Source organism: Chiroxiphia lanceolata, chromosome 13, assembly GCF_009829145.1.
Source record: "Chiroxiphia lanceolata isolate bChiLan1 chromosome 13, bChiLan1.pri, whole genome shotgun sequence".
NCBI classification, from domain to species: domain Eukaryota; kingdom Metazoa; phylum Chordata; class Aves; order Passeriformes; family Pipridae; genus Chiroxiphia; species Chiroxiphia lanceolata.
The window spans coordinates 11,108,282-11,125,157 of NC_045649.1; the positions used below are offsets into that span (position 1 = coordinate 11,108,282).

At 40.7% G+C, this 16,876-nt stretch overlaps 1 protein-coding gene across 2 annotated transcripts in view; it reads left to right on the forward strand.

The window, feature by feature from the left end:
- The first annotated feature begins 287 nt into the window (after nt 1–287).
- The window catches only part of NKD1 (NKD inhibitor of WNT signaling pathway 1), a 107,229-nt gene continuing 90,640 nt past the window's right edge, over nt 288–16,876 (forward strand). For both annotated transcript variants that reach the window (XM_032701466.1, XM_032701467.1), the window contains exons 1-3: nt 288–558; nt 700–732; nt 981–1,138. In XM_032701466.1, the coding sequence (XP_032557357.1) occupies nt 534–558; nt 700–732; nt 981–1,138 (216 nt within the window). In that variant the 5' untranslated portion in view covers nt 288–533. The remainder of the gene's footprint in view (nt 559–699; nt 733–980; nt 1,139–16,876) is intronic.

The window sequence follows — 16,876 nt, forward strand, 5'->3', positions numbered from 1 at the left end:
TGTCCGCCCGGGGCTGCGCGGGGCGCGGAGCGGGGCCGGCCCCGCCGCCCGTGCCTGGCTGGAAGTGAAACGCGCCCCTGCTGCTCCTTTTTCTTTTTTTTTTTTTTTTTTTTTTTTTTTTTTTTTTTTGATTTTTTTTTTTCCTTTCTTCCTTTTTGAGCCTCCAAAAGGCTCACTCGCCCCTTTCATCTGCCGCCGCGGCCCAATGGGAAGGCGGAGGCTGCCTGCAAGTGGTCTAATCTCAATGAGGTGTCAATCATGTTCCCCGGTGGGTGAAGTAAGGTCTTTTGTAACCGCCTCTGTCTTTGGGAAAGAGAGGAGAGAGGAGGAAGGCTGGGGCGGAGAGGGGGACGCCGGACCGTGCTGCAGGAGAGGAGCTGAGATTTGAGCTCGCTTGTGCTTAGCAGGGAGAAGCGGAGCACATGGATTTCTAAACACGCTGGGATTTTATATATCTACAAAAATAACAACAAGCGAACCTGACCCTACTGAACACAGTCAAATGAATCGTAATTGCAGATCAATGCAGAGAGATGGGGAAACTTCACTCGAAACATGGTTAGTTCCTTTCACTTGCTACTTCCTTAGCCCCTTCCCCTTATTCGGATTTTTACTCGGTTTGTTGCTGTGATTTTATACTGGTATCTAACGATCTTCCTTTATTATTTCCCTCACACACTTTCCTCCGGATCTGCCTAGCTGCCGTTTGTAAACCCAGAGAAAGTCCAGAAGGTAGGGATGGCTCCTTACTGCCAGTAACTTTGAACGCCTTCCCCCAGTCCGCCCGGCTGCCCCCGGCCCCCTGCCCTCCTCTTCCCTCAACTTTCCGCCGCGCTTTGCGCTCTCCGTGCCCGCCCCGGCTCCGGCTCCAGCCCCGGCTCCAGCCCCGGCTCCAGCCTCAGCCCGGCCGGGAGCGGGGATTGCCGCGGGGGCCGGGCGGGCTCTGCGGGCGCTCAGCGGCGGCATTGTCTCTTTTCTAGGTGATAGTTTTGCGGTGAACGCCTCTCTGGCTCGCAAAGGGCTGGAGGACTGGATGGTGAAGCAGAAATACTCCGGGGGTAGCAGCAGCGGCGGCAGCAGCTCGGGACTCCAGCAAGGCTGCCAGCACCGGGCCGTTTGCAGGCTCTCCAGCGCCAGGGTATGTCAGCTTCCTCGCTGCCCACCCCCCCGCCCCTTCCTTTTGAAATAGTGAAAAGCAAAAGCTCTTTCTACATCCCTCTTTCCCTCCCAAGGGACGGTTGTGCAAAGGAAGGTTTTCTTTGCCCTAATGTTGCTCCAAGGGGCTGCCCCGTGGGTGGTTTCCTTCTGTCCTTTAATGAAGTTGGGAGCTGCAGAGTAAACTTGGTGAGGGTACAAAAGCCTGAGGAGTAAGGGAACCTGACTGCTGGTGTCTGGGCAGTACGATTAGAACAAAACCTTTTACAAACAGGAACAAACAGAGAATCTCTGGGAAATGCCCCGCAGCCAGCCAGTGTGTGCAAGCTCGTGAAACCAGATTAGTGCACAAGTTTGCCTATGACATTTTGGCAGGAAAGGAGAAGTCCCTGAAGAGTGTATAGTAATTTATTTGCTCTTTGCTAATAATGTGTGGCTGACTTTCTCCATAAGAATTACTGCATATGTCACTTGTCCTGGCTGTTACCATTTTGGTCGCTTTCCACCCCTTCTCTTTCCTTGAGCTCTCCATGTAAACCAGGGCTGGAAGAAATATTTTAGTTGCCTTTTTCTTTTATTTATTCTGAATGTTGTCTCTTTAAACAAAAAGGTATGATGGGAGGTAAACAGATTTAACAATTCTTAGATATGGTCCTCAAAGTGTTTCAGGGTGTGATCCAGAGCTTATTGATGTTTACTGAAAGACTCCCATTGACTTTAGATCAAGCCCTGAAAGCTTCATCACTGGAAAGGTAACCTGAGAGATGAGGAGATTGGAATCTGTGCTTCCCAGCAAGCAATGTGGCTCTGAAAGCACAAGCAGAGCAGGGCCACCAAACCTCCTGCAGGCTCTTTGCTTTGTCAGCTACCAGTTGTATTGTCAGAAGCTTGGACTTCTTGTGTCTCAGGAAAAATTAACTCACAAGTGGAGAATACCACATTTCAGATGGGATGTTAAAGTGAGTAGAAGATGTGTAGTATGGTAAAAGATAATGATGACTTTTTAGGTTCCACCAGTATTGTATTTCAAGGAGGATAAATTGTGAGAGTCCCTAGAAGCAGGGCAAAGGGTGTGTTTGTATTTGATGAGTTTAATCACCATTGGCTTGTAGGTATGGTTGGTTGAAGTGATTTTTATTGTGCTTTACTTGGAAACAATTATGTCCAAAGAAAGAAGTTCTCATTTCTAATAGAACATACATGTATGATACAGATGCAAAGAGTAGAAACACATGCTTTTAATTATTTTTCAATTATCACAGTTTATGTAAGTCAAGCTTTTTAGATGTGTTCTACCTTTCACATGTATATTTTCTAGAAAAGAAGCTCAACTTGCCAAACTAAAACCATAGGTTTAAAATACAAGAGTTAAAGGTAAAAAACTCTGACTTTAGTTTGCGAGATATATTTTCTTCCACAAAGATAATTTGCTTTCTGAAAATAAGGAGAAAATATCTTTTGTCAAAGATACTTTCTATTCATGACACTCTTCAGTTGTCAGCTTCACGAGGTCTGCTCAGCTGGAATGACAGTAGAAAGTATTTTTCTTCTTACTCAAGAGGAAGTCCTCCTCATGATGGCTCAGCAATTAGCAAGCCATTAACTAAATATTAGTCTGCAGTTTTAGTGTGTTATAAAACTGTAAATAGGTTTAAGTGTTTTTAAAAGCACTGATCCCATGAGACTTTTTACTGTCATCCTTATAGAACTGTTTCTGAATGTCAAAAATATTTGCCATTTACTGCCTAATGTATTTGGTACTATCTACATGCACATATAGCCTGCTAATTTATGTAGTTTAATTGTCATCCTGTCACAGGCACGCTGGGACAGTTACATTAAAGTTCCTTTAAAATATGAACTTTTGGAATATGGAAGGATGCATTTCTAATCCTACATTGGAACCAGATGTGCCATATGTACAGTCATTTTGACAAGGATTATGAAGTCACAGCTATTGACTCCATAACTGAGATTATATGATTGTTTCTCTTCTGAGATCTCTTTGATCTCTTGTATAATTATACCAAATTACAAAGTGAATTGTAGCCTAACCTCTTGGTTCTTCATTCACCTCAAGATGTAGAAATAGTAGTTGCTTCTACTAATGGTTTACTCACTGGGGATTTTGTGGGACAGTTGTGTAGTCTCAACATCGACCAAAATTCATCATAAAATGTTCATCCTAAAATAAGCTTAAAACTCTTTGTGAAGTGTTACAGTTTTATTGTGTCACAGCTGAAACTTTGGCTTCTCAGTAAAACGTTCCTTTGCCCCCAAATAGGTCCTAGTTGCTGCATTTGTGACTTATGGCAGAAAACGTTAGACCAAACTCTGATGAAAACATCTGTATTCACAGAAACATCCAGCTGAATTAAAAAAAAAAATTCCTAGAAATAATTTTCCTACTAGGAATCCTTAACTAGAACTTTGTTGATGATGGTTTTGTTAGGAAGTAGGGCATATTTGGTAGAATCCAGTTCACTCCAAAGACCTGTTGATGGGAGAGGAGAGCACTTAGGGTCTTCCAAGTCTGAAACTTCAAAGATTTGAATAATTTTTGTCAAAACTTGGATGTGATAGTGCAATTTGACATATGTTACTCTGTATAAGCCAAAAATTCTGTCTAGGTTGTAATTGGAAGGCTGTTTCCTTGAAGAGCAGAGGCACTGAGTTGTTTTGGTGAAGTTAGTCATACAGGGGAGATGACACTGAAGTTCAGGGGATTCATGTGGCATTTTACAAGAGGAATGAGTGACTAATACAGGAAAACAATAAAGTTTCATTTGTAGTCCTCTCTAGAATGATTGAATTTAAAATAGTTGTGGAGGGGAGGCCTTTACATCAGTTCACTCAAGGGGTGTTTGGCTCAAGCAGAGCTCAATTATACAACAACTTTTCTCCTCCTGAATGGAAGTTTTGAGAGTTTCTTGGCTAGAGCAGACTTCCCTCAGCTGATGCATTGTCCATGTTGTGTCCTGTCCATCTGTGTCTCCCTCCTCCAATTCAGTGAAAGAACAGTCCTTAGTGTCCAGCTACTACCAAACACACCAGCCATCTGAGAAGGATCTCCTGGTAAACTGTTGGGTGAAGGTATGAGCCAGAGGAAGGGGAGCGTGTCCCAGATGCACTCGAGGTGTGTGTGAAGCTGTCGGTGCTGGGCTGGGAGCTCTGATCTCATTAAACCGTTGCCACCCGCCCAGCAGGGGCTGCTCTGCTCTAAACGTTTTAATAACTCTGGAGGCTGAGGGCTGGGCTGCAGCCTTCCACATCATGTAGGATTAAATAAAAAAGGAATTCTGTTCCATCCATGAAAAGTATGAGGTCCAGAGGCAACTTCTAGTTCAAAGCTAATTGAAACCACTGAGGCTGTAAATCTGTTAGAGCAACTGAATACACATCTTTTGCTGCTTCATGACAGAGCTACCTTGTACCCAGAACAGTTTTCTGATGCTGTGGATTATCCTGTATAATTCTTAAGCTTAAATTTACTCAGTGTGTTTACTTTTGCAAACTATTTTTGGAGATGAACATTGTTTGCAAATATTCAAGTATTTATTTATTTAACTGAGAAGTAGTTTAGTGCTAGAGGGACAAATATTAAATATGACATTTACTTAGTTCAATTTACTTTTATCTTCAAAGCCATAAGAAATTTTACTGGTTTCTTGTGTGCCTCATTCAGATCTGTGCTTGGGAATGGAAAAAAATACTGTTTTTAATTAATACTTAAACCAACTCTCAGTGAGTCCCATTGAAGGTAATCATTTTAGGTAAAATAGGAAAGACTTTTGCTTACCCCTTCTGCTGAGCTCTTTGGTGCTAGTGATCCTCTTGTTCAACCCTAATTGATATTAATTAGAGTTGAGTATCTGGTTTGGGACTAATACAGTATGAAATGCTGAGGCACATCAGTACTTCAGAGGTGGGGCTTCTTCTCCATTTGTTCTGTGCCTGTAACTGCCAGTGACATTAATGGGCATTCCTTGCATGGCTGAGAGGAGACAACACCAGTGTCAACTTCACTGCTCCTCTAGTATGATCAATCTTAAATTAAAAAAAAAATCCTTCCCAGTCCCCCACTGCTAAATAGTATATGTGTGTGTGTGCATATTAAAAATACATCGCCTTCTGGAAGACACAGCTGGGGAGGTCATTCATCCAAAATGAAAATAATAAACAGAAAAGAGACTTCTTTAGTGGTATGTACATACTATGGCTTAAAGGCTGTTGAAATGGAAGATATAGTTGTAGCACTATTTTGGGGTGATTTCAGGGGTGGAATGACATTTGAAAGATTGCCTTCATACTGATATGGTGACAAGGGCAATGAAAATTTCCTTGGATGCTATCTTGTGTGACTGTTTGAAGTGATCTTTTTAACTGAAATATTTTCAAGTCCATTAATGTCAGTATTGTATACATAATTGTTTTTATTGACTCTGAGGATTAAAATAAACAACAGACTCAGCAGTGACAGATATTGGTAAGACTAAAAAGTATTTTAATACACACAAATGTTCTGTGTGGCATTCAAAATAAAATTGCCAAACTTTGTATTGATAGACAGGAAAGTAGAATCTTATTTAGTGTTGAAATTTGGCGCCAACAAACCAAGATAATTTAATTAGTGGTGCACACAGTATATCTTGACAGCTCTGGTTTGGGAAAATTATAATATGAATATTAACAATCAAAGAGTCTCTGAAAGTATTAGTGCCATGGTGATGAGATTAGTGAATTGGCCAATACTGTAGCAGAAAGCTGGATTCCAAGGGAATTATCCTTGAATGATACCAGTTGGTGCAATTAGAAGCCACAATTCAGTTGCCATATGGAAAGTGTTAGGCATCCTTACATGGTTTCAAAGCTATGTGCCAGAGGTTAAATTGACATATGAAGAAAAGCATAAATTAAATATTTTGTGTTATGACATTAAAAGTTGACTTTGCTTGAGCCATATGGAGGAGGTGGATGGAAGACAGTCTGTATTTCATCAGGGCTCATTTTATAGGTCTTTCAGATTTACTGTGGTGTACTTTTAATTTGGCATGTTGATTGGAAAGCTGAATGGCCCGTGAAGTTTCTGCAAACAGTCTCATTAAAGTAACTTTTTTTTGATCTCTTAACAACCCTCTCTATCCCACCTCCTCTAAAGTGGAGTTAGTTTGGTGTTTGTAAGAAGAAAGCATATTCTGTGTAGTCCTCATCTATGTCTCTTGGGCTCCTGATAGTCCCTGTTGGCTTAGTGAAACCTTAATTCTTCTGGATAAGAAGGCCTTGGTTATGGAGTACACTTTCTTCTGTAAATTGGGATGAAAAGTAACAACAATATGGTATATTCTTTAATGTCTTATATGTAAATAATGTAGTCCAGACTTCACACTAAAACTTTAGTTATAACAAAAATGGGACATTTGCAGCACATGATTGTCGACATATGGGAATGTTCTTTTCAGCAGCATTCATTAATAGAAGGGTTTTCTGTAGGTTTTGGGATCTGTAATAAGACCCAGGAGGAGCTCGGTAAGTGGTTATTTGTAGGCACCCTTCAGAAGAAGAAGATCTTAGTTGACTTTTATGATTTCTTTTGAGTTGGGTTATGAACAGAGGAAAGAGGAGTCTCTTGAGTACTGAAACTTTGTAGGAGTTAGTTTTTCCAAAGCTGGGGAAATAATTGTTCGGTGATGATATTTAAATCAAAATGGAACGTTGTTCTCAGTGCTGCAGATGTTGGCCTTTATAGAAATCCTTGCAGATGGATTTTGCTTCGTGAATGTCAGCATCAAAAGTGGTTGGAAAGTAAATGGTAGATGTTCACATGTACAGAATACTTGAAGTATTTTTTTTTTTTTTGTAATGGAACCACTTTTCTAGTTGATATACTTGTTACTCTAAATACTTGTGAGTTTTCAAACTATGTGATATTTATGGATATCTTTTCGTGGAAAGTGAGGCATAGTTTTAGCTAAAAAAATAATGTGAAGAAATGGTCAAATATACTTTCTCTGTGAATTTATTTAGTCATATCTGCCAACATTGGCAGCAAAACTAAGCTTGTATTTACTCCTACAGATTAACTACAGCTATGGGAGACTGAGTTGGCCTGTATTCCATTCAAGAATTATTAACCAAGTTCCAAATGCAAGATCTTCATTGTGTCTGATTTCTGAGCCAGCAAAGCATGTTTGTATTGCAGTATCTCATGACATTTGTCTCGTGGTGGTGGAACGCCAGTGGTGTTGGCTGTGCTGAAAGGGCTGTGCATTTAGTGTAAGCTAAGAGAAAAGGGAAATGATTTGTGCTTGTTCAACTACTGCTCTCCTGGTCTCTCTGTAAGGGGTGCAGTTGTACAGTACGTTCACTCTTTGTAAGCTTCTGGATGTATTGCCATCAGAGCAATACGGCATATAAATTGTCTTCTAATTTGAAGATGACACTTCTGAACATGTGAGACATCCTTTTTTGAGCTGGAAGAGTCCTGTACAGTTAGTGTCTTCCAAACAGGCTGCTGTCATTTAACCACATGTTTAATAAGGACTGATCCATTGGCTTGCTATGGGAGTGGGCATTCCAACAGGCTTATATCTGCAAAGAAGTGTTCAGCTAGATTCCTTAATCCCTGTAAGTTTGTGTCTCACATGAGCTGATGGGTGCCTATCATATGTCAGAAATACTTCTGGTTTAGTCATACAGAATCCAGTTGTTTGAGGAAGGGAGTGCTGCAGTCTCTTGTTGGGAGGTCCTATAACACTTGTGAAATTGAGTAGCACTGGCTTCCTTTGTGTTTGTCAGAGTAAGTAGAAATGAGACAAGGAAGGCCAAGGCCCATCTGGAATTAAGTCTGGCCAAGGATGTCAAAGAAAACGAGAAGGGCTTCTTCAAATATATCAGTAACAAAAGGTTAAGTAAGGATAATGTGGGCCCATTACTAAATGGAGGAGGGACCTTGGTAACAGAGGATGCAGAGAAGGCAGAGTTACCAAATGCCTTCTTTGCATTGGCCTACATTGACAAGACCAGCCCTCAGGAACCTCTGACTCAGGAGAACAGGGTGAAAGAATATTGAAAGGAAGACTTTCCCTGGGAGGAGTAGCCAATACCTCAGAGTGCTGGGCAGCCCTTCAGAAGGACCTTGACAGGTTGGAGAGATGGGCAGAGAAGAACTGTCTGAGAAGTTCAGCACAGGTAAGGCATGGTCCTACACCTGGGGAGGAACAACTTCATGCATCAGGACAGAGTGGGGCTGTCCTACTGGAGAGCAGCTCTGCCGAGAAGGACCTGGGGGTTCTGGTGGACAACAAGCTGTCCCTGAGCCAGAAGTGTGTCCTGGGGCACAAGGAGCTCGATGAGATCCTGGGATGCATTAGGAAGAGTGTTACCAGCAGGCTGAGGGATGTGATCCTGCCCCTAAGCCCTGGTGAGACACATCTGAAGTGCTCTGTCCAGTTCTGAGCTCTGACAGGAGAGACATGGAGCTCCTGGATTCCAGTGGAGATTGCAAGGATGATCAAGGGACTTGAACACCTCTCTTATGAGGAAAGACTGAGAGAGTTGGGCCTGTTCAGCCTTGAGAAGAGGCAGCTGAGAGGGGACCTCCTCAATGTTTATCAGTATCTGAAGGGGGGGTGTTAAGAGGCTGGAGCCAGGCTTCTCTTGCTGGTGCCAAGCAATAGGACAAGAGGCAATGGGCAGAAACAGATGTACAGCAAGTTCCACCTGCATATCTTTACTGTGTAGTGATCACGGACAGATTGCCCAGGGAGGTTCTTGAGTCTCCATCACCAGAGATATTCAAGAACCATCTGCATGCAAACCTGATCCGTGTGCTCTAGGATGACCCAGTTTAAGCAGGGAGTTTGGACCAGATGACCCTGCACCACTGTGGTGTCTTCCAACTTGACCATTTTGCGATTCTGTGGTGTGGCCTATTGTATATTATAGGACAATAAACAATCCTATTGTTTTAGTCTATAAAACTTTTGGTGCAGTAAATCTTTTTGCTCCTCAGATGACCAGACAGTGGCCACAGGAGACTGAAACACCATAGGTCAATGGCCAAGAAGAGCCCTGCACAAATATGTGTAAAAGCTCCCTCCACACACTAATCTCTCAGCAGGGGTAAGAAAAGACCCTGTGGTTCCCTGGTCCAAACCAAGGTCCCTGCTAAACATATATGAGAAGGAGTTGTTCCTTAAACCTGAAGCTGTTAATAAAATTTAATACTTGTGGACAAGACTTACTGGGTCAGCAGTTTTTCTACTTTTTGTCAAAGCTCTGGTAGTTCAGTAATTTTCTCCGATAACCCTTCTCAATCTGAGAATTCAATGGAACTTTGAAGCTCATCAAGGTGACTGCAAGAGGGTGTCTTGCCTATGTCTTGGAAAGGGCTATGTATCGGTCTTGTTTAAATGGGTTTGGATTTCAATGCAGGCTCAGTGGCTCTGGTCCCTTGTATCATTTGCAATGAGAAGGCATTGAGAATGTGAGATCGTCCCTTAAATGTGGGGGATCAGTTATGTTTTGAGGAAAATTTGCAGCAGAGAACTTCTAAAGTGCCTGGAATTTTCAGCCATGTATCCTTGGACTTCTAACTAACAAATGCAGGCAGTGTATGTTGCTTTAGCTCAGAGGTGGATTGGCATGTGGTCAGAACAGTCTATGCACTGTCCATCCAGAGAAATACTTTGTATTTTGTGATTAGGGTGGAATTTAATGCATTTGGGGGCATTACTGTGGCAGCTTTAAAGGGATTAAGTATATTGAGGTTCCTATTAAAGTATAACATTGTGATTCAAGATCTGTGAAAGAAAATCATGCATGGGTGTTTGATCTTGGGGTGCAGCCACACATGCTGTGAGGCATAAAATAAGGGGAGAGACTCAGTAGGGAAGTGACAGAACAAAGTACTGTCTTGCAGGAGAAATGGGATTTGGGAGCAGCCTTGGATCTTTTGATCCATACTCTGATGCGAATGATGAGTGGTACAGAGGTGACAGATTTGTCTTGGGGGAGGAAGGAGAACGGTGGGTAGTGTGTCGCATTGCCCTCGGAGATAGTTTGCTGTCTGATTCCCCAAAGGTTTGACAGTGATAGATAAGGACTAAGCCTCTTCTTGTCCTACCTTAAAAAATCTTTTATAGTTCCAGGACAGTCAGTTCCAAGAGTTAGGTAAAGAAGGTAGTAGCTATAAAGCTAAGTCTTATACTTTAAGTGCATATAAAGAACAAATGCCTTTTTAGGGGAGTGGGAATTTTCTCTGAGCATGGAGTGTCCCAGTCCTGAGCTCACAGAATAACAAGCAGTCTCTGTGTTGTGTAAGATGCTGTGGTTAAGCCTGTATCAGTGTTTCTGTAATAAACTACTCTTTTTGAAACAATAAATAATAATTTTGCTTGTGAACTTTCCGAGTCTCTCTCTGTTCATATAGTGTACGTGTGTGTACACTACAGACACTCATTCCCCTGTAAAGAGAGAACATCAGAGTCTAGCAAACAGAGTATCTGTCATTCCAGCTGAGCAAAGGTCTAAGGCAATAACCCAAAATATCCTGGAAGAAATTCTAAAAAGCATTGAAGAAATCAATCGTCTGATCCTAGAGGAAGGTCTTTGATGTAATCCCAGTAAGTTTATACTGGGAGCCTGCCTATTTCTTTATGGTCAGCCCTAGACTTTCTATATGAAAAGTGGATAAAATAATTTCATGAGCTCCTGCTATAAAAAAAGAGGGTTGATAATTTTCTAAAGCGTACACACTGTTTAAATGTAGATTGTGGCTTTTAGCAGAAGCCCAGGTGGGGAGGAAAGGCTATTCAAAACAAGTACTTACAGGAAAATAAATAATACTTTGATATTTTTTCCCATGGAAAAACTGTGCCTCATTTAGCCTTCCCGAATATTTAATTTTATTTTGAGGATAAACTTCATAGGTTATCTCATTTAAAGCCATTTTTATTTATGCAAAGCTTATGTGCAAGGTCTTGTTCCTGATGTGGATATGTATGCAAAAGTAGTTTTTTTGAATACCATAAATAAATTACATTTAAATGTATATTTTTAACTAATTCAGTGTAGTTAGGTAAGACTGTTTTTATAATTTTACAAATTCTGCATTATTTTTCAGTTATGTTTTGATGCAAAATCCCTGCTCTAGTAGAGGGGAAACTTCTCATTGCTTTTAGTGCTTTTGTATTGGGTTCTCTGCCACATCAGTGAAAGATGAGGGAAGGTTCAAGTGGTGAGACTAATAGTCCTTTTATCTGGCAGCTACATTGCTCATGTAATGGTAATGTATTTTCCCCTGAAGATGCAGTTTATCTGATCATTTTATGACAGGTTCACAAAAGTTTTTCCCAGCTGTACTGCCACTTAAATTCCTATTTGTAATTAGCAATGTAATTTTGCAGATAGGTTTAAAAATCATGTTTTGAAAGAGGCTATTCCCACAGCACTGCTTAATATCCATTAAAATGACACATTTTTATTGTATGAAGATGGGGTTTTATCTGTTTAGGTTGGTTTGTTCAAGTATTGAAACACAATGTCTTCTTTTTTTTTTTTTTTAATTTCTACTCTAAGGCTGTTTTCCATCACTTATTTATGACCAATAGGAAGCACACAAAATCATTAACTCTGGACTAATGCACACCATAAAGAAGTAAATGAGATCTCTTTCTCCATAAGCTATTGTACAGGGCTTTACTTGGAAAGACAGTTGCTCTTGAATTAGAACATGGTGATGTGTAATAGAAAAGAATGAAAAAACCCAGCATTTGGAAAGGAAGTATTGTATTCACTTATGCTACATAGACTTCATTGGAATTTGGTCATCAGCTTTATTATGGCACTCTTTTCCAAATGTGTTCTTGTTTTTTTTTTTTTTTTTCTTTTTTTTTTGTTTTGTTTTTGTTTTGTTTGGGTTTTTTTGTTTGTTTTGTTGCTTGTTTGTTTGTTTGTTTTTAAATACCATTTAGAAGGAAAAAAAAATGAAAATTTTTGTGAGAAATGTGTACTGAAAGTCAAAAGTAAGGTATGTTGAAGTAGCTCTGTGTCCTTGGGCATTTGCTGTTACCCAGGAGGGACCAGCTAGGCTGCAGCATGCAGATGTTGCTTGTGCTTATTCATTAAAGTACGTGTGCTGTTTAAATACAGAACAAACCTCTGCTAAAACGATTTATCCTTAATCTATAACCACCTTTGATTTTCCCCATTTTGGAAAGACAGAAACCAAAGGCACTGCAGTGGGAAGCCCCCTGGATTTGCCAGTAATTGAATAACAGATAATGGGTAACGTCCTGTGGGAGAAGCAAAAAGACTGTGAGGTCCCTTGTTAGCTCTGCAACAGTAATCTGACCCTCCTCATGTGTTTCTGATGGCAACACTGACAGTCCTGTCTCCTCAAAAATGAGGGGAATTTTACCACCGCTGAGAAAAGTAGGAAAGATTGTCAAACACAGAGGAGTAGAATGGTTGGACAAGAAAAATGCTAATATTGTGCCTTTAGGGGTATGTTTTAAGAAAGGAAAAAGTCCTGGCCTACTGTATGGTCCAACTGTCTCCTAATATCAGCAGGATCCCTGTCCAAAGACAGGCTGAGGCTTGCTCCTTCCATAGTATCAACTGACATGGGGTCTAGTCAAAATTTACTTTTATTAAATATTAATTCCAATATCCAGTAGTATGAGGACTGGATAGGCAGTGCTGCCTTCAGTTAGAGGCTCTTTTCGGAGAGGCATGGCTGTCAGGGAGACATGCCAGATCAGAGGTGGATTTGCTTTAAATTGTCTTGGCACAGCTTACTGATGCCAGCGGGCTGGGTGCTAATAGCTGACGGCAGAGCTGGGTGGAGGGAGGTAACTGCTGGAAAAGCAGTCTTCTGATGTTCAGTCTTATCTATCTGTAAATGGGGAGGGGAAAAAAAAATGTGTTACCTGGACTTAGCTGTCCACAGCCAAGAATCTTTCTTCTCATGATGATGGTGACTAGCAGTGTTTTGTGTCATACCTAGCTGCATGCCAAACTGTACTGTAAGCTTTGTGCAATACTGGTTTGCAGTGTCCCTTCTTGCAGGGTGGTGCTTTCCTTCTGTGTCAGCACTGCCTCGTCCAGCACCACCCTTTCTTCTGCTGACCAAGGTCTGCTTACAGCTGGGTTTCCCAAACTTCACGTGTCTGTTGGAACTGCCTGCCTGTGTTGTACAGAGAAATGGTACATGCTTTGACACGCAGTTTTTTTACTGTATGCTGTTGATAGGACAGGTTTCTGGAGTGAGTGATATTTGTGGAATATAAAGGGTTACGTTGTTGAAGTTACACAGGCGCCAATCCACTGGCACACCGCAGGTGATCTCGGAGTGAATGTTGTTTAAAGCGCCTGTCCCACGGTTTCACAAATGTGCTCTGACCAGAGGATGTTTTTCTAACTTCAAAGGGCTTCTCAGGCTGGCTTGGTGCCTCACAGACTGAGTCCACAATTCCTCTGCTCGTGATGTGTTCTAACCATGTGTGATTTTTTTTTTTGGTATGTGATGTTTTCTTAAAGCGGCATTGACCTGTGTTCAAGTGAAACTTGCTCTTAAGCTTGTAAACACAAACTTGTCGTGTGGGCAGTTTTCATCTTAACTTGATGTGTGTATTTTTTTTAAGAGCAAGAATAGACATCAAAAGGAGGAGTAATTTATAGGAAAAGAAGAAAAAAAAAGAAATAAACTTATAGCAGACTTTTCAGTTGCACCATCCAGGGGCTTTTCCTTGAAGATCAAAGTGTGGGTCCTTTGCTGGCCATAAGGAGAAGAGTGTGTTTCCACCTTGGCACTGCAAGTGGTACAGTAGGTTACTTTGTCTGAAATGTGCCTCTGCTCAAGGTGTGTGTAAAGGGGGAACATAAGGCAAAAAGGAGTGGAAAGTGAAAAGATCTTAGGATACCCATCAGTGACCTGATCTTTTTTTTTTTTTCTTTTTTTTCTCTCCCTCTTTAACAATGTTATACTGAAATAAACTTTTAGGAACATGTCTATATGGTTTTTAGATATTAAAGGTTTGTTTTTCTTGTATAGTACTCTGTAGTATACTTTTCTGAAGGGGATTACATTTGCTTTTTAATGCTGAGAATTAGAAATGGCTGATACTTTGTGGGCCAAATTCTTTTACTGTTGAAATCCATTAACTCTGTGGAGAGCAGGATTAGGCTCTGAATTATCTCCTGAGGTACACTCTGCTACAGTAGCTATGGTTGTGAATCTGGAAGATGTGTTCACTAGGTTGAATTGGTGGATACTGGTTTTTTGCAATGTTTTTTGCATTCAGTAAGACTAGAAAAAGTAGGCTAGTTTGAGGCTTTAAAGTAATAATTTTTAGTTTACTGCTATTGCTATTACGGATGGTTTTGACCATATTGCAAAAAAAAAAAAGGAAAAAAAAGAAAATACAGAGCAAAACAAACCCTTTCTTCAAAGAAACCAATATCTTACAAGCCAGACCATAATACTCTCTGTTTGGCAAGGGATTGAGAAGTATCATCTGCTGTGGGAGTAAAACATCACTGTGAATGGCGTGCCTTGAACAATACATCTCAGCTGTGCAATGAAGTTTTGCGCCTCTTGAGTATCAGTACCGCAAAGTAGCACTTAATAATTAATCCAGCTTTCAGATGCATCTTGATCCCAAGGTCCTCATCCAGATGAGATCCTGAAGAAGTTAGTGATGTCTAGGACCTAAGCCCTAGCAGTAAACAACCTGTGCTACCCTGCCATCCAATGGTTATCAACAGGAACCATCCCACCACGTTTATTTTGGCTGGTTTTGAAGCAGGTGGCCAGAATGAGTTCCTAGTTTCAAAGTCACAGCTGCTGCTTTGAAACTGTGTAAGAAGGGCTTTGGTTTCTTAACACAAAATAACTGAGCTGCTGTTTAGTATTAGAGCATCATTATTCTGGGAAATGCACTCTTTGTTTTAAAAATATCTTCTGTATGGAGGTTGAAAGTTTATACCTCATGATTCTAAGGTCAAAGAGCTGAAAAGGTTCCTTGTTTGACTGATGATTGTAAATACTTAAGAATTCCTCAGTGACTTGAAATGAATGGAATCTGGAGTTAGTATTAAAATTGATAGCACTATTAGAAACACAGAGCTACTGCAGGGATTTGTTGTTTGTTGATATTACATAATTTTGGGGGGGATTTTTTTGGGTAACTGTAATTTAAGATTTCATCTTCTTTAACTTGATGCCTTTGACAGTTACCCCCAAAATGTTATGAGTTTATCATTAAATCAATTAAAAGACCAAGTGGACTTTATACCATCACAATAATTATTCTGTGATTAAGTAGAAGGAAATGCTCTACTACAAATCCCCATTTCCTCTCCTCGTAAAATTTTATTTTAAAATGAGCCTTCTTGGGTGACTTTTTCAGTAGAGTCAGCAACAGTGTCAGCAGAATGGTGAATTTGTGTCACTGAAAGTATAAAGAGAATTCATGAAGGAGTTTGTGTTAAGCATAGTTTTCTTTTTTATAAAAAAAGATTCTATTCACTGTGGTTTTTTTCTTCTTTTGTATTCTTTGCCACCTTATGATATTATAATGTTTTTTGCCTACTTTCAAAATTTCATAGATATATATTTATAAAAAATACATGTCATGTAAGCCTTTTTCTAGTGTAAGAGAAAGTACATTTTATGCAGGGTACACAGCATGGGGTTTTCTGGGCCTTCAGTCTCATTTGATCCTGTCTCACAAGAAATATATCAAACAGGAATGAGCAAAATGCAATCCCTTCAGACTGGGTGAAAATGCACTCTTAAGAAAGAAGACAAAAGAGGGCTGGTTAGAGGAAAGGCTGGACCTTTCCTCTGAAAGGAGGCCTGAAAAAAGCAAGTGGGCAGAGAAGAGAGTGTTTCTTCAGTTTATGTGGACAGGCTTGGTAAAGAATGGAAAGGGCAAAATTAGGATTCATCTAGTGTTGAGGACATAGTCAAAGAATCCAACTTGCATGCATAGGATATAGCAAATCATTGACTTGGTTGTTAAGGGGAAGAGGTGAGAATGGGCTCATCTGAAGTACAGGCACCACAGATGGGATACCTGGGCTGTGCCCTTAATCCTTTTGGCTTCAATCATAAAATAATTTTTGCTCATATTTTTATCTTGTGACAGTAATTACGAGTAGCTCAGTCTTCTGGAAGCTGCGTGTTCTAGTGCAGCACTTCTTAGATTTAGCCATTAGCACGTGGTGCTGGACCACCACCTATTTTATATACAGGTGTATATAACAGAATCCTTGCAAAGTTAAAGCTCTCTGTGGTTCAGGCACAGGTTTCCTGCAGCCCTTGCACCTCTAATAACAGGGTGTGTCTTTGCTAACTGGGCTGGCTGGTGTTGCCCCTGGGGTCTCTACTTAGCAGTTGGGATCTCCGTGGTAGGATGTCAGCCCTGTTGTACTTAAGGAGATAGGGTAATAGGTTAAATACAGCTTTCTTAAGCTCTGTGGATCACAAGGTAGGTAGTCTTTGAACTCATCTGAGATTAGAAGAGTGGTCTGACGGCTGGGGTGTGAGGCTGGGAGGTGTTTGTGATGTGGGTGGTCAGAGATGGATAGCCATTGCTGTGGTGCTATCTGGTCTCTGAGACTGAATTTATGGCTTAATATGAAGTCCAGAAGCCATGTATTTTAGTCCAGATCCTAGCTTCAGCAGTATATCCTTTCTAAAGTTGCTCAGATCTTC